Source organism: Rattus norvegicus, chromosome 17, assembly GCF_036323735.1.
Source record: "Rattus norvegicus strain BN/NHsdMcwi chromosome 17, GRCr8, whole genome shotgun sequence".
Taxonomy (NCBI): Eukaryota; Metazoa; Chordata; class Mammalia; order Rodentia; family Muridae; genus Rattus; species Rattus norvegicus.
In genome coordinates this window covers 30,990,775-31,017,912 of record NC_086035.1, presented here as the reverse complement: position 1 = coordinate 31,017,912, position 27,138 = coordinate 30,990,775, and the positions used below count along the sequence as shown (strand labels likewise).

Sequence of the window (27,138 nt, the reverse complement as noted above, 5' to 3'; positions counted from 1 at the left end):
AAGGACTTTGGAAATGTCACATGTCCGGTTTAAGTTCAAAATAACAAACCCATGCCTGACAGTGATCCTGTTGAAATGCAGTCTCCATGCATAGTAACAAATCTTTGTGTTTTCTTGCACCTTAAAAACAACAGAAAAAATAATGTCACCAAATCATGTGAGACAGCTGCCCATGACAGTGTACAACTTGCTAAATTGACCATTCAGAAACACATCCTGTCTAGAAAATCCAATATGGAAATCATCCTACAGCAGGACTTAGTTCATCTCCCTTCTGCATGTACTGATCTAATAGGAGTCTTTTGTCCACGGCCGTGTGTCAGTACAGACACTTGGTCTGGCATGGGTGATTGTACAGCTGTGGAGTCACCCAGGCCTGGGTTTGAGGTCAGCATGGCTTTGTGCAGTGACTTGGTTCCTGAAGAACATACTAATACTTACTTACCCCGTAAAGTTTTTGTAGGGATTAAGTGAGATAATATGCATTCAGCTATGGCAGAGTACTAGCAATGGTTATTGTGAAAGTGCTGTTACCGTTATGTTTTTAAGAAGCATCAGTTTACAAACGTTTGGCGGTGTGGAATGAGTTAAAATGTAAGTACTAGCCTAGCACGGTAGCAAGTACCTTTAATCACCGCATTTTGGAGGCAGAGACAAGTGAATCTGTGACATTGAGGCCAGCCTGGTCTACATAGTAAGGACCAGTCCAGCAAAAGTGTGCCTTTCCCCACACCCCCAAAGAAGTGTAAGTGTTGGAAGCATTAACAGATCCTGCTGCAGCAAGTGGTGGCAGAGCTGGCTTTCATCAGCTTCACCTCATACAGTGGCAGGCATGTGCCGCCCAGTGACTGGAGAGGAGTGCTTCAGAGACCCAGTCAACTGGTGACTCTCCCTTGGAGGACAGCAATCCCCAGCCAAAGAGAAGGGCAAGGGCCTGTTGCCTGGTGGGCAGTACTGGATCCCAGCCAGCTCAGTGCTGTGGCACCTTCCTTTTAGTACAGGCAGAGATGGGAGAGGAGTGAAGGAAGGAGCTGCTGTCTCCAGAATCTTCCATACCGCTGACCATATGTGCAGCCTCATAACAGTCACGGCAACTGTGATCATTGCTGTTTGAGACTGAAGCTCGAGCTGGCATGGAGCCGCCAAGGTGTGGTCGTCAGGAGTGTCATGAAGGCACAAGCCCTGAAGAGTTGCTTGTGTTCTCTCTACAGGCTAACTTCACTGTGAAGTCCCCCCACCCTGAGGACTATCTAGTCTTCAGGTGCTGAAGCACAGACTCAAGGGAAAAGGCTTCCACTGCTAGATATCATCCACATGACTGACGGGCTCTGTAATATGAGACTTGTACAGGTTTTGTTTGCTTATTTGATTTTTCCATCATTTTACGTGAGTGATGGACTTAACTCAAGAAAGGCTGACTATTTACCAGTGGAGCATCAACATGAGCAGAGCACAGGAAAAGAAGAACAAAACCTAATAATGTTAATACTAGAAGAAACCACAGATCAAATTGCAGAGGGACGTGTGTGTGTGTGTGTGTGTGTGTGTGTGTGTGTGTGTGTGTGTGTGAGAGAGAGAGAGAGAGAGAGAGAGAGAGAGAGGATTTCAAAACACCTGAGATAACAGAAAAGCCTTACCTCAGCTTGTCGTGAAGGTTCCAGCCAGTGAACAAGTAGCCACACTGCTTTGCAACTGTGCTGAGGCAACCAGTCACTTCCCAAGTCAGAGAGCAAAAGGGAAGAAAGAATAGGCTAGGATTCCACAATCCTCTTCAGGTGAATGTCCCCAGTGACCAAGGATGTCCCACAAGGCTTCTGAGGCTTTCACTGCTTCCTAATGGCACCTTTCTGGGGACCAAGCCTTTGATGCCTTCAGCAGCATTGATGTCCAATGTTTAGCAGCAGCGCATCTCTGCAGAATGACTGTGCTAAGGTGAGTGACTCCCTGTGGTCTTGTCTGTCAGGTAACATCTGCCGGCACTTGCTGCCCCTGATCCAGTGCCCTACCCTCATTGTGCACGGGGAGAAGGACCCATTGGTCCCACGCTTTCATGCTGACTTCCTTCTAGAGCATGTGAAAGGGTCACGGTGAGTCTCGTTACAGCTTCACAACTTCTGGGCACCACAAAGCCTCTGAGGAAATAAGAGAAGCCATAGGAAGGAAAAGAAGAGGGAGAAGGGTAATTTAGGATGCATGTTCCTCATTTGGTCAGAGAGTACCACAGGGTTGAGAGTACCACGGGCACGGAGAACCTGAGCTCTGAGCTCTGGGGATCCTCAGCAGAAGGATTCTGGCAAATGTCTTTGAGCACAGTGAGGACAGTGTGTTCTAGGCACCGAGTTCTGAAACAAAAATATCACTTTAGATTTGAGGCAAGCACTGATAACAACTTGGTATGCCTTGGAATTTTTAGTTCATTAAAAACAATGACAATAAAAACATTCATAAAACCAAACCAAGAAAAAAAATCATTCTTTGGTAGCCACCCACATAGATAGTCAGATTCTTTATTCAACTCTGAAAGGTTTTTTTTTTTTCTCACTAACATTACACTGTAAACTTTACAAGTCATAGCCACCTTAAATATGGACTCAGTCCCTCCGTGTGCCTGACTTCGGAGGTGCTGCTCAGCTCACTGGGCACTTAGCTTAGGTTTCTCAGAGTCCCCAAAGCCCCAAGGGAAAGCTGCACTCTAACAGCTCCACTGCCTGTGAGTGAGTCTCCTCTGGTATCTTCACAGTAGAATTCTCCAGATTTAGAAATAAGGGGAGGAGGTTTTCTTATTCCATAACAAAATACAATTGCATGGCAATTCGTGTGTGTGTGTGTGTGTGTGTGTGTGTGTGTGTGTGTGTGTGTGTGTGCTATATGTATATATTTCTAATTTTTTACATTGAAAGACCTCTCTTCATTCTCTACATTCTACTACATTCTTCTATGTCAGTTCAACCTTGAGTTAGGCAAACGCAAGAATATGTACAGAAATAGCAACCGCTTTGGGAAGAACGTAGAGTAAGTGAAAAATAAAGGTAGAAAGAAGTTACATTGAAATTACAGTGCGAATAAACATGGAGGACTTTTACAAAAAATTAGAAGTCCATAATAAATACAACATTTTCAAACTTGACTTTTATAATATTATAAAAATATAAGCCGTGTTTATGGCACAAAATTCAAACAGCTCATTATCCTATTAATCTCCCAGATGTTCTCTGTGTACCTATGCAATGAGAATTTTGCTTTCTTTAAAAACACATAAGTATTATAAGAATGTGTTTTCATTTTAATCCCAAATGTGGGATATGGGGCGCTTCAGACTGTCCACATCAGCTGACTGTGATTTGTCCCATGCTCTAACAAGAGCATGATTTTGCCAGCTGAAGATAGTTTCTGAGAGTGTGTGACATTTGGAATTCTGGGGCTCCTCAGAGGATATATAAATGCTAGGGCTCAAGAGATGGGGCTGTTTGGCCAGCTGGTAGTTGGATGTGCTTTGTCAAGCAGTTATGTGCAAAGAGATGAAAAGAGGAAATTAAATAACCTGATGGCAAGATCAACTTGCCCTAAGGACCTTGATACCCCTAATCATCAGGCAGTAGTCAAATGATTTTTTTGCCCCCCTTTCCCTATACTTTTTTCCCTACTACCTAGTGTTAGGGGGTTGGAAGGGCAGAAGAAGAGGGGTGAGGAAGGGTGGAAGAAAGAAAGAACCCACAAATAGCCACAACTCCAGTTACATGCCTCATTTTCTGTATTTTATATTAATTTTATACATTTAGAGTGAGCAATGTGATGTTTCCACATAACATTTTGTATTTTAACGATATTTTACTTATACTTCACTACAAATGTAGGGAAAATAGTTCCATTTTGTAGATGAGAATTCAAGGCAGGTTGACATTAAACAGTGCTTCAAGCCATGTAGTTGGATTTTCCTAAAACAGAGCTTTTTTTTCACCATAGCACAACTGCCTCTTATGAACATTCCATTAGAGAGAAGCTAGATGGCCTAGTTACTTGTTTTCTGCTTCAGAAATGACTAGTTTCCCTACCCTGACCCTCATTATAAATGCATAGACTTCCCTTAAAAAGCAAAGTTCATTAAACATCTGTCTCTAAAATAGTTTGGCCTAGGAATTCTGTTCCAAACCTATCTCCTAGCAACAGAATACATCAATATTGAAGAAAAATGTGCCCTTCCTGTACATTTGCTGGAAAATCATTTTCTTACATCACTATCCTTTGGAACTGACGGGTTGGAGGAAAAATGTTATTAGCAACAGTTCTCTAAAAACAGTCTGTATTTTCCACTCCTTTTGCTGAAAGAGCCTTTTATGTTGGGTGGCAACCTATAAGACCACTGCAGGTTTCTTTGGGATCCCAAAGAAAGACAGCAGCTCAGAGAGCAGCTAACCCCTGCTGTGCATCTGCTGTGAGGCAGGACAGTAGCACACCTTGCCAGACGTGCCTTTAGCTACGGTTAAAAGCATAATCTGTGCTCACCAGGTTTTTACCAAGAAATACTTGCTGTGTATGAGTCACACCATTGGCGCTTTTGCTGCCTTGGAAGGAGACCAGCCTCCAGCTTTGCCAATCTGTCTCCTTCCCTTCTTTTTTCTCTCTTCACAGGAGAGGAATCATAGTCTCACAAAAGCAAAAGAGGCCTTTGTTTTAAGGTTTTGGTTTTAGACAGCTGCATTTCTCCCCCAGAAGCTCTTGTGTAAAACCAGTGGTGAGAGCTGTTCTGACTGCAGCAGTGAGGTGAACAGACCCTGTCTTTGGAGTCTTCCTGCCTAGCCAGGCCTCCCTCCTGGCTTACAGACTTCTCGCCAGTCTTGTCTGCCAGCTCTGGGTGGACACTTCCCATTACAGCCAGCCCTAGTAGCTATCAGGAAATCTTCTCAAGCGTTAATTGGCACCCATCATACTCTAGAGCTGGTGTGAAGAGGCTCTTGGAGGTAGCCGAGCTGGACTGACTGGAGGGAATGTGAGTGCACAGCAAGGTCAAGGCTCTGTGCTGTGAACCAGCTAGCTTGGCTGCCTCAGGGAAGTTAGAGTGTCTGCCTCAGCTGTCCTCTAAGAAAGACTTTCAACTCTGCAGTAATATCAGAGCATCCCATGCAACCATAGGCTTTCCCTGTTCAGTTCAGAGTTCACTAATCTACATGTAGTTCTCAATGCTTTATTAAGAATCAGGGTCTGGGGCTGGAGAGATGGCTCAGAGGTTAAGAGCACTGACTGCTCTTCCAGAGGTCCTGAGTTCAAATCCCAGCAACTACATGGTGGCTCACAGTCTGGGATATGATGCCCTCTTCTGGTGTGTCTGAAGACAGCTACAGTGTACATATATATATATATATATATATATATATATATATATATAATAAACCTATATTTAAAAAAAAAAGAATCAGGGTCTGTAGCATAGGAGATGATTTCGCTCAGCTGTAGCATGTAAGCATGTTTAAGGTAGGCTAGGCTAAGCTGCGATGTTTGGCAATATAGATATACTAGGTGCACTTCTTGTTGGTTTGGGTTTTTTTGCTTTGTTTTGTTTTTGGCTTTTTTTTTTTTTTTTTTTTTGTCTTTTCCACACAAGGTTTCTCTGTGAAGCCTTAGCCATCTTGGAGCTTTCTCTGCAGACCAGGCTGGCCTTGAACCCAGAAATCCGCCTGTCTCTGCCTCCCTGAGGGCTGGGATGAAAGATGTGCACCACCACTGCCCAGTAGCTGCATTTTTCATTTATGGTACTTTATATTCATTTTTGTCTACATTGCTGGGGATAAGGTCAGGACATTCTGCCCCTAAGCATCACCCCCAGCCTCAATATTGTCAACATACAGCGGCTTTATGAAGACATGACTCCATTACAACACAAACATCAATCTTCTCCAGTTCTAGAGTCCAGGATGGGGCTGTTGACAGAGTCCTTGCTCCCCAGCTCACAGACAGTCTTTCCTCTGATCCTGTGACCCACTTTCCCTTTCTTTATAGGGTCACTAGTCACAGCAGATCAGGACATGACCATATTTTGAACTAAGTCACTCTTAGAGATACTGAGATTTCAGCATATGACGGGGATGGAGATCATTCCATAAGTGTTTTTGAGGAGGCTTCAGATCTCAGGCATTAACAGAAGCCAGAATCTGCATTTCAGCTCCAGTGGCAAACCTCCATGCCCCTTCCTCCCTTCCTGCCCGTCCAGTATACTTATCCTTCACATCACAGCTCAGCATCTCCCCCTCAGGGAAGCTTCCTTACCCCCATGATCACATGGTTCCTTATTCATACCTTTTAAACAGCTCTCGGCATGTGATTTGATCTTTATCCCGTTGAATAGCTCTCTCAGATCTAATCTAGCGTATTTTAAAGGTTGGGGGAGGGAGAATGTGGAAAGGGAAGAAGGCAGAAAGCATGTGCAAAGCAGGAGCAGTAGGCACTCAAGGGTCAGACTCTGCAGGGGCCCAGCTGCATGGTCAGGCAGGCCTTGGAGCCCAGCAAGCAGGAGAGAAGAGGGGTAAAATCAATGTTTACAGAATGACATTGCAGGGTTGTTTCAGCCAGGGGGAAAAACTAATGGAGAAATCTCTGGAAATGAAAGGGTACTGAATAGCATTTGTGACCTTGGGATTAAGAGCAATGGAGTGCCATTTGACTGTGCCCTCAAGCATTGCACATGACATCTCTAGTTTTGTTTTTTTTTTTTTTCTGGTGTGTAAAACGTAGGTGCCAGGTAGCTTTTCAACCTGACCTTCAACAGATTGAACCAGCTCTACTCACACTAGGGAGGGCAATAATAACCTTACTCAGCCCGTGGATTCAGGTTTTAATGTCATCCCCAAACACACTCAGGCACAACTGCAATCACATCTAGTTAAATACCTGAGTATCCCGAGACCCAGTCAAATTGATGTGTGATATTAATCCTATGGGGAAGGGCTAAGGGGCACATGCCTCCCTCTAGAGTTCTTGATCTTGAGGTGGCTTTCCTGGAGGTTATGTTAGTGGAGTGATGTGACAGGAGTGGCCATCTAGGTAGGTGGTGGGCTAGTTGCTGCCTTCTTGTCTGGGTCACTGAAGGGTGGGAAGCCCTCTTTCTGCTGCGTCCTTGGCTCTCCAAGTCTAGCCATCAGTGTGAGATGCCCAAGCCTCCTGGAGCAGTGTGAATTGGAGCATGAAGATGGAGCCGATTCACACTAGAAACTGAAAAGACCAGGATCCTGGAGGAGGGAGAGGCTGATGGAAGGCACCTGCTTGCACACCACATCTTGCTGGGAGTTTCCATCCCCAACCCCCACGCTATGATGACTACTCTGTAAATGCATGGCTTTTCTATGCTCAGCCTAGCTATGAAACAATGACATGGAGACCTGGTATATTTATTAATAAGCTTCTGGCACTGTAGCTGGGCAGGATTCTCATCTATTCTAACCTGACCATCCTGGCCTGGCCTATTTCCCAGCAACTTTCCAGCCATGTGGTATTACGTGCCATTTTAGTCTCCCTCTGGCTGCTCCTGCTCTCCACCGGTCTTCTCTGTTCTCTCCTGGCAATTCATTTCTCCACTCTCTCCTCCTCCTCCTTTCCCCCCCAGGACCTCTTCACTGGGATCGGAAGCCCCGGCCCCTTCTTTCCTGCCCAGCCATTGACTGATCAGCTCTGTATTAACCAACCAGAGGTGATGGCAAACAATTTTTATACAACATTGAGACAGGAGATGCTTGACAATGCCAACATCCAACCAGATCTCTGAACACAGGCATAAAACATTCCCCAACACCTGTCCCCTAGCGGTAGTCAGCTAGAGCCCTGCAATGTTAACTTCAACTAGAAATCCCCAGGGCTGAGGCCATTTTGACTCAAAAGGACCAGAGTCTGACCCTGTCCAGGCAAATCTTAAACACATTTTCTTAAGGGAAAAAATCTTCCAACTGGAGGTTTTATGTCAGTCAGTAAATATAAATAAACTGTGCTCCCTGAGTCAGAATATTTATGCCAAGCTCAGTTAGAATTTCACAAAGTATAATACATAACAAAACAATAGCAGATACCAATGAAATGCCTACAGACTAGTGCATATGCCTTACATGCAATCTTTCTTTTGGTTTCCAGCATAGTCTCAGGAGTACCATTACTACCGCCATTTTTCAGGTGAAGAATGGTGGCTGAGTGGTGGGGGAGGGGAGCTGTAGCTGTCAGTGCAGAGGTCATACTACTTCCATAAAGCCCCTCCCCCATTGATGACCTCTATAATGTATGTCCTTCTTGCACTGCAGTTGGTAGCCCCAGCCACATCCCTGGCATCTCGGAAGGTTTGTCCTCCACACACCACAGTAGCTAATTAACCCTGCAGACCTAATGGAAGTGCTCCATCCAGAGTGGGTAGGGGTCACTGCAGTGATTTAACTTATCTTTTCATGCATGAGCTGTGATTATTAGACTTAGGAAAAGAAACTTCCCTTTGAGTTGTCTGCCCCACCCACCCCATGTCTCGTAGGGCAAAGTCTGGGGGCAGTGGCTTCTCGCTTCACCAGTTGGAAGAAATGTGTAGTTCTCACACCTTACTATTTTCTTAGGGCTTTCTCAAAAGCATAATCAAAAAAGAAAATATTCCTTTTCTGAATAGGGAATCTGTTATAGCCAGCCAGGTTTGCATAGCTTTGAAGCTGTGCCTTTGAGGGAAGGGTGTAACCTGCTGCCGTTCACCTTCGTGATGGACAAGAGCCCCTCACAGAGAACCAGCCGCTCATTTCCAGAGAAAGCAGAAGCTCACATGCTCTTCCTGGCCATAGGTTCATAAGATACTGAGAATATTGTCATGTTCATTCAGAGCAAAGATGCTAGAGCGTGTTCATTAGGTCCCACCACTATCGGACAGCGCTCGCAGCTTCATTTGAAAGCCGAGAACAGCAAGAATGAGGACAAAATGGTAATATGACAAGATTGGCAGCATCCCATGCGCCATGACCAAGAGGGGCTAAGTCAGCAGAGCTCAGATGACCACTGGGTGTATCCCACCTTAACAGGCTCCCCAAGAGCTCTAGAATCTTTTTCTAAAGACTCCACATGCTACAGGACCTCTGTCTTACAAATAGGAACCATGTAGAGCCCCTTCACTGGCATCTGAGCCATGTGTTTAGGCTTTCCTACTGGTTTTCCTGGAGAATGTGACTGAAAGCCACTCAGTGAGGCATGTGTATCCTTTTATTGTCTGGGTAAGAACTGGGTCAGCAGCAGAGTAGCTTCCTGGCCGAGTGTTTATGCCTGGCTGTTCTGGTCCTGTTCCCAAGAGGATTCACAGCAGGCTCCACTCAGTGTGAAGGGAGGATTTGTGCTAAGAAACAGCATCAAGGAGAATAATTTTCTTTATATTTCCATCTGTCCATCCACCCATCCACCTATTCATTTATCCATCCATCCATCCATCACTGTTCGTCCGCTGTCCACCCATGCATCCACTAATACACCCATCTGACATCTAAGGTAGTTCTCTCATAGTTTTAATACTTTCCCAAGATCTAGAGATGTAGAAACACTGTAGGCTTCATCAGGCTTCACTGCAAAGCTTTAAAAAAGGGGTTTGCAGCTGTTTTTATTGGAAACACACAGGTTGTAGAAACAGGGCAGAACTGGTGGCAGCTGAGTTGGATGTACTTCAGGATGGTCAGGTCAGGGTTTCCTGGCTTCTGAACCCAGCTTAATTAAGATACATGGTCATAGTCTGTCCTATACTTGTCCTTCTATTACCTCAGCATCCTGGGAAGCTGAGTCTTTTCTGTGTCCTAAAACCGGCAGCTCTGAGTATCCCTGCAGTCCCATTCCTAGGTGGTACAGCTGGATTATCTTTGGGGCTGGAATAACTTATCCCTTTATTTTCTTAAAGATTTGTCTATTTTTATTCATAGGAGCACACTGCAGCTGTCTTCAGACATACACTAGAAGAGGGCATCGGGTCCCACTACAGATGGTTGTGAGCCACCATGTGGTTGCTGGGAATTGAACTCAGGACCTCTGGAAAAGCAGTCAGTGGTCTTAACTACTGAGCCATCTCTCCAGCCCAACTTATCCCTTATAAGAATCACATTTTAAACCTAAATGTTCTGGGTTATCATTACTAGGCATTATTAATGTTACAGCAGCCCCCTAAAAGGGACCAAAAGTGTGTATTCCCTTTACATTTTAGCCTTAGTTGTCCCATCCCTGTTATTGGCACAGCAGAGTTGCAAGACACACAGCCTCTCCTGAGGAGGGCTGCCTTCCCCCAGAGTCCTCCCACTGAACTGCTGAGAGCATTAGCCTTCCTGCTAAGAGGTCAGAGAACTACAGAATGTAGTCATTGGAATTTTGCTCCAGACTAATGCCTTTGACACCCAGTTGTCACTGTAGACAGCACGACTTGAACTGGGGCTTGGCCACCTAAAAAGCTTTGTTTAAACTTTATTTTTACACTTTAGAAGCTACTAAATAGATTTTTAAATTGTATTTATTGTATGAAAGATTGCAAATCAAACCCCTTTGACTAAGATCACATTAAATAGGAAAAAAAAAAGCCTTTTCGGGACAGAGGGGACCACCAAAGACATCATGTGACAGCTGCAAAAGTAGTTCTGCCCACACAGCTGCTGAGCCCCAACACCCACCCAAAATTCCTAAGGCGTTTTCCCTTCTGTCTGCTGACTGCAATCAGTCTTCTTTGTCCTGTACTCTGAGAATGACAAGATGCCTTGGAATCTTGCATGGAGGCTGCTGCTGCCTTAGAACTCCTATTTGGCCTGCCCACTATCACCATACAGATACCACCCCCTCCCACCCCAATAAGAACTCACCTGTGCAACTCAGTGAATTCTGACCATCTCTTATTTTTCCATCTTTTCTTTTGAAGAATTAGGGGTGACAGTCCATCACTGTCACCCCTATTACTTTTCAGTCATTTTCTCATTAGTCTTTTAAAATACAAATTGGCTAAAAATATATTTCTCAAGTAATTACCAGATCGCATTCTTCACTGTCTTTCAGTCAAACCATTTATGTAACTGATGTGATTCCAAACATATTGCCCGTGTTCAGTGAAGACCTTATGGTTTACCTCCGGGGTGGTCAGAACCTCCAAGGGGGTTCGCCCTGACATTCATGTTCTTGGAAACTTTATTTGGTTCTGAAAGATCCTCATCAAAGGCTGAAGAGGGGAAAGCATTTTTAATTTACACCACTGACGAAAAGCTTGCTTTGTTTCATAGGTTGCACCTGATGCCAGAGGGCAAGCATAACCTACACTTGCGCTTTGCGGATGAATTCAACAGGTTGGTAGAAGACTTTCTACAGTGAGAGCAGGAAACCTCTGGTGTCTAGGAGATTCTGTATTGAAGGACCATGTCATTGCCTGTTACCTGGATGCTCGCAAACACCTTCCCTCGCTTTTCACCTCAGTTCACAGACAGGCCTACCAGGCTTACTGCCTTCCCTGCAATGGGACTCTACACAAGCCGGGAAAATAGCAAACCCAAATCAGGTTGTAGCTTCAATAGCTGCAAAAAACATGAACATTAGCATTTTTAACACTAACTTTCTATCATTGTCTTCAAAGTAAATTCTTACCATGATTTGTTTTCAAATAAATTTTATGGAAAACATTTGCAGTGTTTCTGTTTGCTATTTTAGGACTTCTTAAATATAGAACATACTTTTATTGCCTGAGAGTTAAAAGCTTTAGTCTTAGTCCTTGATTTGACAGGTTCACTGGAATGCTAACCATTAAAACATTAAGCATAAGTCCCACAATGCTATTACACCCTGAAGATTTGTATTTCAGAAAAAAAAAAAAAAAAAGGTGTCGACGAGAAAAGGGCCACAGATCTTATACACATGCTTTTTTATTCATATAGATTTCTGAGACAATACTGTAATCTTGAAAGGAGGTTCACACTATTACATCAACAGTGAATTTCAGACAGAGGCAAACTGAGCACCATAATTTACAAATAGAAAGACCATGCTGGAGGACAACAGAAGTTCACTAAGGGTGCACAATGTATCCGAGAAGTTCTTAAGCCTCATCCTCGCCCTCCTCCTCCTCGAACTCGCCCTGCTCATCAGCCGTGGCATCCTGGTACTGCTGGTACTCAGACACCAGGTCATTCATGTTGCTCTCTGCCTCGGTGAACTCCATCTCGTCCATGCCCTCGCCCGTGTACCAGTGCAGGAAAGCCTTGCGCCTGAACATGGCAGTGAACTGCTCCGAGATGCGCTTGAACAGCTCCTGGATGGCGGTGCTGTTGCCAATGAAGGTGGCTGACATCTTGAGGCCACGAGGAGGGATGTCACACACGGCCGTCTTCACATTGTTGGGGATCCACTCCACGAAGTAGCTGCTGTTCTTGTTCTGCACGTTGAGCATCTGCTCATCCACCTCCTTCATGGACATGCGGCCCCGGAAAATGGCGGCTACGGTCAGGTAGCGGCCATGGCGTGGGTCGCAGGCAGCCATCATGTTCTTGGAGTCGAACATCTGCTGGGTGAGCTCGGGCACTGTCAGGGCTCGGTACTGCTGGCTGCCCCTGCTGGTCAGAGGTGCGAAGCCTGGCATGAAGAAGTGCAGGCGCGGGAAGGGCACCATGTTCACAGCCAGCTTGCGCAGGTCTGCGTTCAGCTGGCCAGGGAAGCGCAGGCAGGTGGTCACTCCACTCATGGTGGCTGACACCAGGTGGTTGAGATCGCCATAGGTGGGCGTGGTCAGCTTCAGGGTGCGGAAGCAGATGTCATACAGAGCCTCATTGTCAATGGAATAGGTTTCATCTGTGTTCTCTACCAGCTGGTGCACGGAGAGGGTGGCATTATAGGGCTCCACCACAGTGTCAGAGACCTTGGGTGAGGGCATGACGCTGAAGGTGTTCATGATGCGGTCTGGGTACTCTTCTCTGATCTTGCTGATGAGCAGGGTCCCCATGCCTGAGCCAGTGCCTCCCCCCAGTGAGTGGGTCAGCTGGAAGCCCTGGAGACAGTCACAGCTTTCTGACTCCTTCCTCACCACATCCAGGACAGAGTCCACCAGCTCGGCACCCTCTGTGTAGTGGCCCTTTGCCCAGTTATTTCCTGCACCACTCTGACCTGAAAAAGAGAATATTAGTCACTTAGGAATCCAGGGTGGTGTCCTTGGACTATAAAAGAAAGTGGAAAACATGGGGAGGAAGAGGACACATCTTTTTTTTTTTTTTTTTCTTTCGGAGCTGGGGACCGAACCCAGGGCCTTGTGCTCGCTAGGCAAGCCCTCTACCACTAAGCTAAATCCCCAATCCTAAATAACTTTTTTTTTCTTTTCTTTTTTTTTTCGGAGCTGGGGACTGAACCCAGGGCCTTGCGCTTCCTAGGCAAGCGCTCTACCACTGAGCTAAATCCCCAACCCCAAGAGGACACATCTTAACAATTTTCAGTAACTTCTAAAGTTATGCACAGAGCGCATTCTGTAAATACCCTTAATTAGCTATAATTAAAGAGGCGGGGAAGACAGCTCTAAACATTTGGGCTACATCTTGGTCACTGAAGTGGTTACCTGGCATCAGTGATCCTTTGAAATCTCCTACAGCCTATGATGCCCTTGGAAGGCTTTTATCGTTTCCAATGCCCCACCCCCAGAGGCTGCTCCTCCTAGGGCCTTTCACAGCCTCCACAGACCCACACACCCCTCTGAGCTGTCAAGAGTGACCACAGACATGATCTTGTCAGCTGCATAGGTTAGGCCAGGACTTGCGGTCCCTGGGACACAGGCTCAGCTGGATGCTGCACACAGAACTGTAAAGCCCACGGCTGCTAGGAAGGGAATGAGTCAGCTGGGCAGCTCTCCTAGAGCATGACGACATACCGAACACAAAGTTGTCTGGCCTGAAGATCTGGCCGAATGGTCCCGACCTCACTGAGTCCATGGTGCCTGGCTCCAGGTCCACTAGGATGGCCCGAGGTACATATTTGTTGCCTGTGGGGACAAGAGCTGACTTACAACTGGGCTTGGGAAAGGAGATGGATGGAGCAGAAGAAGTCATTGCAGAAATCCCAGCATTGAGACAAAGGAGGAAAAAGAAAATGGAGACACAAAGCATACAGAGGTCCTCAGGAACAGCAACGTGGTTTTTTTTTTAAATGAGTGTGCAAAAAAGCATTTCCTTGTCTGCATGCTGCTTCCTCTGCCACAGTGTGGAAAGCAAGACTGACATCCAAACCCTTACCAGCAGCTTCATTGTAGTACACATTGATTCTCTCCAGCTGCAAGTCACTGTCGCCATGGTAACTGCCAGTGGGGTCGATGCCATGCTCATCGCTTATCACCTCCCAAAACTGAAACGAAGGCAATCGCATCACACTTAGACTGTCACCCAGAAAGGTCTTGGTCAGACAGCAGGCAAGAGCCTAGTGTGCTGCTGGCCTCCATGTATTTGGGCAGCAGCAGCTGCTGCAGAGGTCTTGGGAATGCGCAGTGCATCGCCATATTATGACCACAGATGCAGGGTGCAGGGGGAGCCTGGAGAAGGAAGTGGGCACAGCAGATCTCCCAGAACTGCAGAGGCAGCTGCTTTCTATCACTCCAGGCAAGGCTGAATGTTACACATACAGCCTGATGGATGGGAATGGCAGAAGGGAAGATCAGGTGCCCCACCCCCTGTGCCTCCAGGGATCAATGGCTGCTGGCACAGACTCCATGACAGCTTTCAACAGCCCGGTTTTATACCACTGACCTACATATTGGCTTCGGGTATTGACCCTGACTAGGAAATGTTCGGGGATGGGCAGTAAAATCCTGAGAGGGCATCTGGCAGCCCCGGAAAAAGCTGGCCTCCCTCAGGATGCAGCCTGCATTGTGACTTGGCAGCAGGAAAAGGGAGTGGGGAGGTTGGGTGGGCAATATGGCGGTGTTGAAAGAGACCACGTCCTTGTACAGGAACCTGCCCACACCCATGTTTAATGCTCATTGCTGTCTCCCCGCTGCCATCAGGTCTCTCAGCCCCCATTCCGAGTCTCACAGAGGAGAAAGACGACCATTGCGTTTTAAGTTACATCTAGGCGAGCCCTAGTAAGAGAATTTGTCTAACACCCTCGTCTGTTGGCCCAAAGACAAGCCTCTGTAACATCTGTCAACCCAATGACACTGCATTTTTTTGATTCAAATGATAGACAAAATATACGTATACAAATTACATTTGACATGAGATTTTTCAATACATGGAGTGACACCCCAACCCAAATTTCAGAGACGAAAACACCCAGAGTAATGTCATTTGCACCCTGCAGAAGGGCTGTGTCCCAAAGCAATGTAATGGACCTTAATTTAAGACACCCTGTCGCACCCATCGTGGCAGATTAGTCGGCTTTCAGGACCCGCTTTTAGGACCCGGTCCGCCCAGTAGCCAGCGAAGGAATGCGACACCAGCACCAGCACAGGCTCCTCTGGAACCCCTAGGTCCGGCTTGCCTCCACCCCCCACTCCCTACCCCTCACCCTCTACCCCTCACCCTCCACCCCTCACTCCCCACCCCACCCCCACACAACCTTGGGACCCCGACCCGAGGGGGCGACCTCATCCATTTCCTCCCTAGGGGTGCTCCCACCTTAGCGCCGATCTGGTTGCCGCATTGGCCCGCCTGGATGTGCACGATCTCGCGCATGGTGTTGGCTGTAGAAGAGGTGAAGGCTCTTGCCCTAGGAGCAGTGCGTGGACCGAGGGCTAAGGAGAGCAAAAGACCAGTCGCCTTCCCCCAGCTCCACCTTTTATACCCGGGGACCGCCCAGCCCCGCTGACGTCACGGGGGCAGAGCCGAGGGGCGGCGCTGCGGGGACTGCGGCACCGCGAGAGGGAGCCGGGGCGCGGTGCGAGGTGCAGGGCACCCGGCTGTATGCAGCGTCCCAGGGTTACTACGCCCCTCGGCCCGTCCTGCTGGCTTCCCCTCAACGTCCACCTGAGCTGTTTGTCTACTGTGGATACCTTTAGGTTACACTCTGGTTCCGCTCCCACCCTGCTCACTTCCCACCACGCCGGGGACTCGAGATTGGGCTCCTGCCTCCCCAGATAGCAGGACAGGTGTGGCCTCGCTCTTGGATATGGAGCCCAAAACTGAAAACGTATCTCTATTAGATGTCCTTTCTGAAAAGGAATGCCAGCATCCTGGGCAGGGGCTTGAACTGCAGCCCGGTTCTCTTTGAAGTCTGGGTGATAATCGAGGGCGAGTTGAAAGCCAGGCGCGGTGCGGCTTGGGAGGAGGAGGGGAGGGTTGAGAAAGGGTCTGGACTGTTTCGAGGACAAGGATGCGCTCTACAGGTAGATTGCAGGGTATGGGGAGGAAGAGTGTCCTTTGCTCTGGACTCTTGGATCCTAAAAGCCCCTTAAAAGTTGAAATTTCTGCTCTCGGCACAGGCACGTGTTGGAGCGAGAGAGCCAGGGAGGAAAGAGGAGATGTGAGAGAGAAACCATGGTTTTCATGGGCTGGGTAAGTTAGCCAAAGAACCCCACTGACAAAAGGTCACAGGGATCATGTTTTGGACAGTGTTTAAAATATATTTTTAATGACTCACTTTTTTCACTTTTAAAAATGTGATTACCAGGAAAACATAAAAACACTGTTGCAGCCCACATTCGGGGTTCACATACATCCTGTTGGCTAGTACTGTCCTACAGTAGGCATCATCACTACCCTGATTCCTCCCCTTGAAAAAGCAAGGTTTAAAATCTGATCAGCTACAAAGGGAGGAAGCCAAAGAACTTGCAATGTTTCTATTAGCAGAAACCCTGGGTGAGTCTCAAAGGCTTGGCACTAGGACTGGACCACCAGGAGTTACTCTTGGTTGGTCTGGCACAGTGGAGAGGTAAACAGGAGCTTCCTCCACCTTTTCCTCTTGGGAGCCAGTTTCTTCAAACATTACATAATTATAGGTGCCTTGGAGCTGGCTTTGTGAACAGGAAATGAGAAGGTGTATATGAAAGCCGGTTGAGTTTATGGAGTGAAAATGCCTCCATAAAGTCCAAGGCGATGCTGTTGTAAATGTGGATCTTGTTTGCCATGTTAATATTGGGTCATTTGCTGAGGCAGGAGCCACAAGCCAGTCACTCGTGATTAAGCCCCAGTGAAGTTACATCATCATGGGCTCTGCTTCAGGGAACCAGACCTCCAGGCAGGCTGTGCTGGTACCTCCTCAGATGGGGATGGATGTCCTAAATGTTCTTCTTTCTCCTACCCATCCCCAAGCTGTTGGGTCCCCACTGATAGCTTGTCCAACTGATCCTCTTCCCAGGGACAAGGCTGGGCCTCCAGCTTCTCCCCTACTTTGCCTCCAGCTCCACATCTTGGCTCTTCATGATTAGCTAGAACCTTTCAGAACCTGTGCAGAAATGGCCCTTCTTTGGAGAATGTCACTGATTATGGCATTGCACAAAAGTTCCCTGAAACAGTTGCCTACTGCCCTTTGTTGCTTCATTCATAATGGAAGTTTAAGACCAAGAGGAAGAGAGGATATGATCCTGGGGGTGTGAGGGTTCCTAGCAGGCAGAGAGTAGTGACATTTTTCTACTGTTTCCTAGCTGGCTCCTCCAGCAACCATGCTCACCTTTGAGCCTACCTCACCAGATGAAAATACTGTGCTGAAGGACAAGCAGCACCCATGTGCTCTGACACAGAGTGACCCTAAAGTAAGTGAACAGTGACTGTTGCTCAGGGCAGACAATAGCTTCTGAAGGCCTTCTGCTTTGGGCCTTGTCCCGAGTGAGCCTGCATCCACCATCCGGCATCCAGCCTTGATATCTATTAATTTATAGCCAGAGTCACAGATTTCAAACAATGCCTGCCCTGCCCAAAGTGACTCATCTGAGGGCTGGGTCTGCTTTCTTCTCTCTCCAGTATGAATATTCAAACTTCATCATACTATCACAAAGCAAGGCTGCTTTGTGGAGCTCCGGTGCATGACAGGAGGGGATGAGCCAAGTTAACACTCCCTATCCCGGCTCTAGAACAGGTCTCTGAAATGTTTTTGGGGGGAGGGGGAGAATAGCCCCTCTCTCCTTTTATCTGTCTTTCTTGTCTAAAAGGAGCAGTTCTGCTGGCTATTGGACAGGATGGATGGCAAAGGACAACAGTGTCCTCCAACCATAGGCCATTTCCTGCTTTAGAATCGCTGTTACTAACAGTGTCTGTCCCCTAAGGCATTGCAGAATAGCAATGACAAAATTAGAACTAGAAGGTGGACGATGACATGGACTCCGGTCTCTCACTCTGCCCGGTTTCTCACTTTGCCTTTATCAGGCTCCCCCAGGAAGGGTCTTCATGAGAAAGCTTTGGTGAACTATGTTCTGTGGGCACATCACATGTTAGATGCAACCATGACGGATGTTCCTTCTATAGGTGACAGACATTCTTGAGACAGATTGATCAGTCCCCTTACAAGGGTCCTAAAATTCTGAAAACATTAGATTCAGCATTAACCCCATCAAATGTATTCACTTTGTACCTGATAACAATAGAGAGAGTAAAGTGTGTAGTGATAGTTTTCAAGCACCTCCAAGGATGTGTCAGGCCATTGGTGACGGGAGAGGCACCTCCAGGCTTCTAGAGCTCTGTTGAGCTCTAACCCCATAAATACACGCACATTATGTACATGTCTTGGTTATAAATTTAAAAATTTGATGGCTCAGCAAATAAAGATGTTTGCCATACAAACTGAGTTCATTCCCTGGATCCCTGATAAACGTGGGCAGAGAGAACTGACTTCACAAAATGTTCTCCTTTGATTTCCACATGTGTGTGAGTGCACTTGGGCACATGTGCAAATACGCACACAAAATACTTGTATTTTAAAATTTAGAAAGTAAAAAGAGGTCTAATGTATCCACTCATCTCTAGTTGTGTGTGTTTCACTATTGATATTTGACGGTAATATCGTCCTTTTCCTCTACTTGTGGGATGAGATGTTTTCCTTTTGAATGTAATTTTAGCATCTTTGCCTTTGTAATTAAGAACAAATACTAGGGGCTGGAGGAATGGCTCAGCAGTTAAGAGCACTGACTACTCTTCCAGAGGTCCTGAGTTTAATTCCCAGCAACCACATGGTGGCTCACAACCATCTGTAATGGGATCGGATGCCCTCTTCTGCAGTGTCTGAAGACAGCAGGAGTGTGTATATATATATATATATATATATATATATATATATATATATATATATATATATATATATGTAAATAAATCTTTAAAAAAAACAAATACCATCTTCTTACTCTTTGACTTAAATGCAACGTCACAAAGTCTCAGACACATGCAATCCCACACCCCACACTGCTGTCATTCTCTCCATCACCTGGGCCATACTGCATCCTCTGAATGGATTGTGTCATATAGCCAAGGCTGTTTTGTGAGAGGGGAAGAATCCCCCCAACCCCATTCCCTGACTGGTAAGAGCACAGGCCATAGAGGCTGAGTGAATGCAAATCTCAAACACCTAACCTCTTCTTACCCACTTCCTCATCTGTGAAATGGGAATAATATTACCAGCCCTCTGCATATGGTCATTCACCTAACTATATTTAAGGAGTTAAAAATATTTGCAATAAATGCTTCTGATTGTTGTCATTGTCTGAACAGTACAATATGACACACATAGTAAATACAGCATGATGGGCATAATGTCAGGCATTGTTAGCAATCTAGAAATAATGTTCAGTCCATAGGAGGCTGTGCATAGGCTATGCAGATTCAATATTGTCTTATAGAAGAGACTTGAAGCATCTATGGATCTGGGCTATCTCCATGAACACTGAGGAAAATCGTACCTCCCTGGGGCTGTTACGAAGACTGAAACAGACTAATGTGTGACAACACTTACAATACCACCTGCCACATGATAATATTAGTTACATAAATCTAAGCTATTACAGCTGGTATAATCATATCCTATATCCCCTTCTCCCTCTCTCTGCCCTCTTCTCTCCCTCTCCCACTCAAGGAGCTTACATTTCTTATTATTCTTGCCACAGTGCCAAAATATCAGATAAAATAAGATGGGGAGGGTTTATTTGGGCTTCTGGCTGCCGAAGGTCCCATGTGTGTTCACTCTGTCTCATATACTCCCTTATAAATCACAATCAACTTATGTTCAGTGCCATAGTTTGCATTTTCCATTTCCCCCAAATGTTCTTGTGTTAAAGGCTTGCTCCCTAATGTCTAATCCTATAAGAGGTGGTGGAACCTTTAAGAAGTGGGATTTAGTAGAAGGAAGTTAAGTCGCTGAGAGAGTGCCCTAGAGGGGGATACTGGGACTGGAGTCCCACCTCCCCTTTCTCTTTCCATTCTTAGCCTCCATTCACACACTTTCTGTCACCGTCAGTTTCCACACTAGTGTACACGTCTAGCTCTGGCCCACAGAGCCAATCAACCAGTCATGAACCGAATTGCTGAAACTCTGAGCCAAGTGGAACTTCCCTTCTTATACCCCTTTTTTTTAAAGTTCTTTTTTTTTTTTTTTCAGAGCTGAGGACCGAACCCAGGGCCTTGCGCTTGCTAGGCAAGTGCTCTACCACTGAGCTAAATCCCCAACCCTATACCCTTTTTTTAATCTAGGGTATTTTGTCACAGTGACAGAAAGCTGACTGAAACTTTCTATGTGATTCTCTAACTCAATACTTCTCAACCTACGGGTCACGACCCTTTGGGGGTTGAATAACCCTTTCACAGGATTAAATATCAGATATCCTGCATATAAGATATTTATTTTACGCTTCATAACAGTAGCAATATTATAGTTATGAAGGGACAACAAAACAGGTCTTATGGTTGGGGTTTACTGTAACCTCAGGAATTGTATTAAAGGGTTGCAGCATTAGGCAGGCTAAGACGCACTGCTCTTCTTAACTGAACCCTTTTGATCCTCTGCTCCCCATGCTGATGTGTGCACATCCTCCTCTTACCATCTGTGATGTTTTGCATATGCTTGGTCCAGGGAGTGGCACTATTAGAAGGTGTGACCCTGTTGGAGTAGGTGTGTCCTACTGTGGGGGTGGGCTTTAAGACCTTCATCCTACCTGCCTGGAAGTCAGTCTTCTACTAGCAGCCTTCAGATGAAGATGTAGAACTCTCAGCTCTGTCTGCACCATGCCTGCCTGGATACTGCCATGTTGCTGCCTTAATGACAATGGACTGAACCTCAGAACCTAAAGCCAGCCCCAATTAAATGTTGTCCTCATAAGAGTTGCCTTCGAGGGCTGGAGAGATGGCTCAGTGGTTAAGAGCACCGACTGCTCTTCCAGAGGACCTGAGTTCAAATCCCAGCAACCACATGGTGGCTCACAACCATCTGTAATGGAATCCGATGCCCTCTTCTGGTGTGTCAGAAGACAGCTACAGTGTACTCATATACAAAATAAATAAATAAATCTAAAAAAAAAAAAAAAAGAGTTGCCTTCGCCATGGTGTCTGTTCATAGCAGTAAAACCCTAAGACACCATTCGTACTCCTGGTCCATGGGAACCAGTGGTATGTAGTTTTAGCTGAGGCATCTTTTGAACGTTCCTCCCTACACAAGTCCCTTGGGTCTGTAGGTCCCCAGGAACCCTCTGCACCATGCAGTAGGGCAGTAGAGGTGACCAGCTCTGTGAGGTACCCAGAACCAGGAGACCTTGTTCCCATAAGCTTTGCAACTTTGTTTCCTTCGTTACCTATTCACAAAACATTGGCTTTCACATCTCACCAAATCTGTTTGCAAAGGGATTTGGGTGGGGCTGAGCAGGGCACCCTCCACCCAGCCAAGCTCCTGTAGAAAGAACACTATTCAGTTCTTCCAGAGTGTTCCTGAGCCCAAGATCTGTTCGTTTTCGCTTTCAAGGCAAATAACAACTTGCGGAGGTTGACATCAATGTTTTCTTCTCTTCTGAAGGGAAGGAAGCCAGTTACTTCAACAGAGCCTAATTTTACCTTTGCAGAAAGCATGCAGGGGAGAGTTTTGCAGCAAATATTTGCAAGCATGAGGGAGACAGCCTGGCTCAGAAATGGCAGCTCTGTGTGCTCCTCCATGTGGGCCTTTCCCAGTCACACTGCTGTATTTCAGAAACAGTCTCTCCTGCCGGGTTCCTACCGTGGTCTATGCTGCTTCTGTAAGAGTATTCTGCATAGGAAACTGTATCCAAGGAACATCAAGGGAAAGTGCTTTCAAAACACCAAGGTATCTCCTTTGGCTAAAAAGGGATGTTGAAACGAAATTGTCAACAGTGTTTATTGGGCCAAGAGCACTTCAGATGTTAAAAAGAAAAAAAAATCCCCTGACTCTGAAACTGGGATCTTCAGAGAAACCCAAATCATTCCTGGTTCTTATGGTCCTCCTTTATCGAAGATAAATCCCAAAAATGCTTGACTAGTTGGCTGGAGTGATCCTTCACATCTGTCACTATAGATGCCTCATTCCCATGTGGGCAAAACAGTCCTAAGCACTATCTTCATATGTCAGATGTAAGGTGAATTTTAAAGTTTATTTTTTCTATAGTTAGCTCCTATGTCTGCATAGGACAACATTCATGAAATCAGCCAATCATGGATGAAATATATCCAAAATTAAGGGAAAGGTGTGTCAGTACTGAGCATGTACAAACAGCTTTCTTGTCATGCTAAACAACTATTTGCATAGCTTTGACACTGTATCAGGGTTTATCAGTAATCTAAAGACAATACATATTAAACGGGAGGAAGTGTGTAGGTTGTATGCAAATATTTGGCCATAATTTTGGCATCCACAGGGATCAATCCCCTTAGATACCAAGAAATAATACTGTTTCTTAGCCCCAAATGTTGCTTCTAATATAATGCTACCAATATTAAGATGCAGCACATATATATATATATGCATACATATGCATATATATATATATATTGAACCTATGTGAACTCTCTAAAATTCATTAGCCAGGTCAGCTTTGCCATTTAGCAAAACAACCATAGTGCTTACTAACGAGTGAGCTAATTTATTTACCCCGTGATAAGCTTTATCTGGTTTATTTGGGTCCAAAGACCATGCTGTTTCCAATCTATTGCAGTCCATGTGCATTGGGCAGATTCTAAGATGTCCCCTCTCCAACTGTTCAAATGCTAATCTAGGTACTGCTGAGATGGGTTTTTTAAGCAGTTAGGATTCACATCAGTTGACCTTAAGGATTCCTGAGTAGGCTATCTCTAACAGCCCCTAAAACAAGACTGTTTGTAGATGGTGACAGAAGAGCAGCTCAGTTTGGGCCATCAGGCTCTAGATGCTCTCCTGTTGGCCTGAAAGGAGGAAGTACTATGTCATGGGGAATGGCCAGGCAGCTTCCAGATAGAGAGAGCAGCTTTTGGTCAATAGTCAAGGAGACAAGAAGCCCCTCAGATGAATTGTGTAAAATGAGCTGAGCTTGAGATGACAGTGTAGAACAGGAGGTTCACTTTGGGCGTTCCTCACGGATGGACTCGTTTTCACCGCTGAGTTTCTGCTCCCGACTGTGTGGCTTTCAGCCACTCACTTTGCAATGGCTTATTACCAGGAATAGAGAACTACCATGGCTTTCCTTCAGTACCAATGGGAAAGTGTTACATAAACTTGTAGATATGTGTGATGTGTCTCCTTTCTGTAAAGCCGTTCATATATGCCTTCCACACTCCTTTGTGTACTTTAAATCATCTCTTAGATGAGCCACAGTACCTAAGCAATGTAAACATCATGTGAATAGCTGTTTATGCTGTAGGGCTTACAGAGGGTAACAAGTAAAATGTCTGCGCATGCTCCCTACAGATGCAACTTTTCATTCCAAATAGTTTCTACTTGAGGTTGGGTCACTCTACAGACAGAGGACCTATGGACACTGAGGGATGTTCAGCTTGACTTCACCCATGATGTGGAATGGGAGACTTGACAGGAGATGTTGAGAATGGTCTAGAGCCTAGGATGCCCAAGATGGGTCATGGAGATAGAACCAACGAAGATAAAAGCCAGTACTAGAGTGCAGATGACCGCTTTGGACAGCAAAGGGCTCAACCCCGGGAGTGTGAAAGAGAGACCGGAGAGCATCACGTGAGTCCCCCATGAGAACATGAGAAGTAGACAAGAAAGCATCACATGAATCCCACATGAGAAGTAAATGAGCCGGGTATTTTTTTTTCCTGGTTCTAACCTGTAACTTCATGGGAATTCTTCCAAAGCAACTCAGCTAGCTGGATAAATGAGCTTTGTGGCCATAGGAATTGTTAAGGTTGCCGCCTTGTTCTAGAATGATAAGGGCCAATGGAGGCAGTCGGCAGGTCTAACTGTACTGCTATAAAAATGTTAGGAAGTCCTTTTGATCTGACAGGTATAATGCTATGTAGGTCATACCTAGTTTCCATGTGTACTTCCAGACCCTGGTGCTCCTAGACTAAATATTTCAACCCCTCCTCAAAGCAGAGCTTCGAATCCCTTCTTCTCCAGGGAGGCCCTAGACTTGGAACATCCCAAAGCTGTTATCACTCCTTTTATGGCCCCCATTTGAAGGGCTGTCATTGGACAGTTCTGACCACATCGGTTACAAGACGGCTTCATTATGCCAGTGCCTCAGCAAAAGCTGTACTGGTGTCTTAATTCCCTCACCCACTTATTTTACTGTTTGTGTCAGCATCACAGGCAGAGCATGACCTCTGCTGGGGACCATCAGCTTTTCCAGACAAAGAATGGCTGACTGCACTGCTGGACAAAGATGCAGGAAGGGCACCGTGTTCACAGCTGATTTGCTGAGGTCTGCATTCAGCTGACCTGAGGAGTATGAGAAGGTGTTCACCCCACTTATGGTGACTGACACCAGGTAGGTGAGGTCATCACAGACGGGTGTGGTCAGCTTCAGTGTACAGACTCAGATGTCACACAGGGCCTTATTGATGATAAGTTATACCTGTGTTCTCCACCAGCTGGTGCCCAGAAAGAGTGGCATTATATGGTCTTATGTTGATGGCTGACACTGTAGGCGAATGTATGATGCCTAAGCTAATGCCACCATCGGTGCCCTCTGTGTAGTGGTCTTTTGCCCAGGAATTTCCTGTGCTGATCTAGCCTGTGAGAAGAAAGAGAATACGAGAGACAACACATAGGAATCCCAGCTTGTGTCATTCAGATCATGAAGGGCAAGGTGGGACTATTCCTGAGATACCTTGGAAAATCTTTTAGGCATACTTTTGTTTCCAAAGGTAAAATTTCCACAGCTTAACGACCCTCAAAAAGGCTGAGATCCAGAGTGTTGGGGAAATGTTGATGGCCGTTACTAAGCTACAGTCGAAGGGAGTGAAAACCCTGCTGTGCTGTTACTATAGAAACAACAATGTTCTGTACATATCTGGAGGCTGAGAGAATTGTGATATTTCACCACATGGAAATATCTGAGGTGAAAATGCTTAGGCCAGTTTTAAGCATCACACAACGTGTACCTATGTCGGATATGGTATGGTACCTCATTACGTCCTCAACTGTTCCAGGTTTATAGATTGGTTTAAAAACTAAAATCACCTTTGCAAGACTGGCGGGGGGAGGGGAGCCTAGAATCAAGGCAAGGAGCTGAGTGTGGTGGCACATGCCCCATAAGGCCAGTACTTACAGGCAAGAGGGTCATCCTGGGGTATATGAGACTGTCTCAAACAAAGGATGAACTTGAGAAAGGAGCTGCTTAGGGAAATAAGCACACAGAGCGTTCTGTAAATACCCTTAATTAGCTATAATTAAAGAGGCGGGGAAGACAGCTCTAAACATTTGGGCTACATCTTGGTCACTGAAGTGGTTACCTAGCATCAGTGGTCCTTTGAAATCCCCTGCAGCCTATGATGCCTTTGGAAGGCTTTCATCCTTTCCACCCCTCCACCCCTCCCCCCTCCCCCCGAGGCTGCTCCTCCTAGAGGCCTTTCACAGCCTCCACAGACCCACACTCCCCTCTGAGCTGTCAAGAGTGACCACAGACATGATCTTGTCAGCTGCATAGGTTAGGCCAGGACTTGCGGTCCCTGGGACACAGGCTCAGCTGGATGCTGCACACAGAACTGTAAAGCCCACGGCTGCTAGGAAGGGAATGAGTCAGCTGGGCAGCTCTCCTAGAGCATGACGACATACCGAACACAAAGTTGTCTGGCCTGAAGATCTGGCTGAATGGTCCCGACTTCACTGAGTCCATGGTGCCTGGCTCCAGGTCCACTAGGATGGCCCGAGGTACATATTTGTTGCCTGTGGGGACAAGAGCTGACTTACAACTGGGCTTGGGAAAGGAGATGGATGGAGCAGAAGAAGTCATTGCAGAAATCCCAGCATTGAGACAAAGGAGGAAAAAGAAAATGGAGACACAAAGCATACAGAGGTCCTCAGGAACAGCAACGTGGTTTTTTTTTTAAATGAGTGTGCAAAAAAGCATTTCCTTGTCTGCATGCTGCTTCCTCTGCCACAGTGTGGAAAGCAAGACTGACATCCAAACCCTTACCAGCAGCTTCATTGTAGTACACATTGATTCTCTCCAGCTGCAAGTCACTGTCGCCATGGTAACTGCCAGTGGGGTCGATGCCATGCTCATCGCTTATCACCTCCCAAAACTGAAACGAAGGCAATCGCATCACACTTAGACTGTCACCCAGAAAGGTCTTGGTCAGACAGCAGGCAAGAGCCTAGTGTGCTGCTGGCCTCCATGTATTTGGGCAGCAGCAGCTGCTGCAGAGGTCTTGGGAATGCGCAGTGCATCGCCATATTATGACCACAGATGCAGGGTGCAGGGGGAGCCTGGAGAAGGAAGTGGGCACAGCAGATCTCCCAGAACTGCAGAGGCAGCTGCTTTCTATCACTCCAGGCAAGGGTAGATTTCTGTAACTTGGGGATTAAAGGCTCCTAACACAGACCCAATCCCTCACTGAGCTAGCTACATAGGTTTATATCTGTCATACATTCTGGCCTCTGGTCCTAATCATGGAAGAATGGACGAATTTGGAGAGAAGGAGCCTCAGAAGGAACAGTGCAGCCGAGGAGGAAGCTGGCTATTATCTGGATGCAGCTTCTATTGTGAACATCAAACAGGAAAAGAGTGGGGGGAGACATTTTTGTATCATGCCCACCCACATCCATACTATGCCTGATACAAACTCCCATGGTGCCTGGAGTCAT

At 46.2% G+C, this 27,138-nt stretch overlaps 3 protein-coding genes across 10 annotated transcripts in view; 1 reads left to right on the top strand and 2 right to left on the bottom strand.

The window, feature by feature from the left end:
- Nucleotides 1–11,630, top strand: part of Bphl (biphenyl hydrolase like) — a 36,349-nt gene extending 24,719 nt beyond the window's left edge. For 2 of the 5 annotated variants that reach the window (XM_039095883.1, NM_001037206.1), the window contains 2 exons: nt 1,964–2,087; nt 11,238–11,630. In XM_039095883.1, the coding sequence (XP_038951811.1) occupies nt 1,964–2,087; nt 11,238–11,325 (212 nt within the window). In that variant the 3' untranslated portion in view covers nt 11,326–11,630. Of the gene's footprint in view, nt 1–1,211; nt 1,928–1,963; nt 2,088–11,237 lie in introns of those variants that run through there. The other 3 variants (XM_063276588.1, XM_063276586.1, XM_063276587.1) reach the window with 2 other exon arrangements.
- Nucleotides 11,631–11,855: 225 nt separating this feature from the next.
- Tubb2a (tubulin, beta 2A class IIa) lies at nt 11,856–15,727 on the bottom strand. Its single transcript, NM_001109119.1, has 4 exons — nt 15,594–15,727; nt 14,217–14,325; nt 13,856–13,966; nt 11,856–13,104 (listed from the first exon to the last, which is right to left on the bottom strand). The coding sequence occupies exons 1-4, from the start codon at nt 15,648–15,650 to the stop codon at nt 12,044–12,046; spliced, it is 1,338 nt and encodes a 445-aa protein (NP_001102589.1). The 5' UTR covers nt 15,651–15,727; the 3' UTR covers nt 11,856–12,043.
- Nucleotides 15,728–16,516: 789 nt separating this feature from the next.
- On the bottom strand, nt 16,517–26,843 carry Tubb2al1 (tubulin, beta 2A class IIa like 1). 4 transcript variants are annotated; one of them, XM_039096193.2, is made up of 3 exons: nt 26,468–26,837; nt 26,107–26,217; nt 16,517–23,685 (listed from the first exon to the last, which is right to left on the bottom strand). In XM_039096193.2, exons 1-3 carry the CDS (start codon nt 26,595–26,597, stop codon nt 23,624–23,626), a joined length of 303 nt encoding a protein of 100 aa, XP_038952121.1. In that variant the 5' UTR covers nt 26,598–26,837; the 3' UTR covers nt 16,517–23,623. The 4 variants fall into 4 exon arrangements, with proteins under 4 accessions (XP_038952121.1, XP_038952122.1, XP_038952123.1 ...); XM_039096194.2 differs by having other exon boundaries at nt 16,517–21,891; nt 26,468–26,836; XM_039096195.2 differs by having other exon boundaries at nt 16,517–21,888; nt 26,468–26,836.
- Between the last annotated feature and the right edge of the window lie 295 nt (nt 26,844–27,138).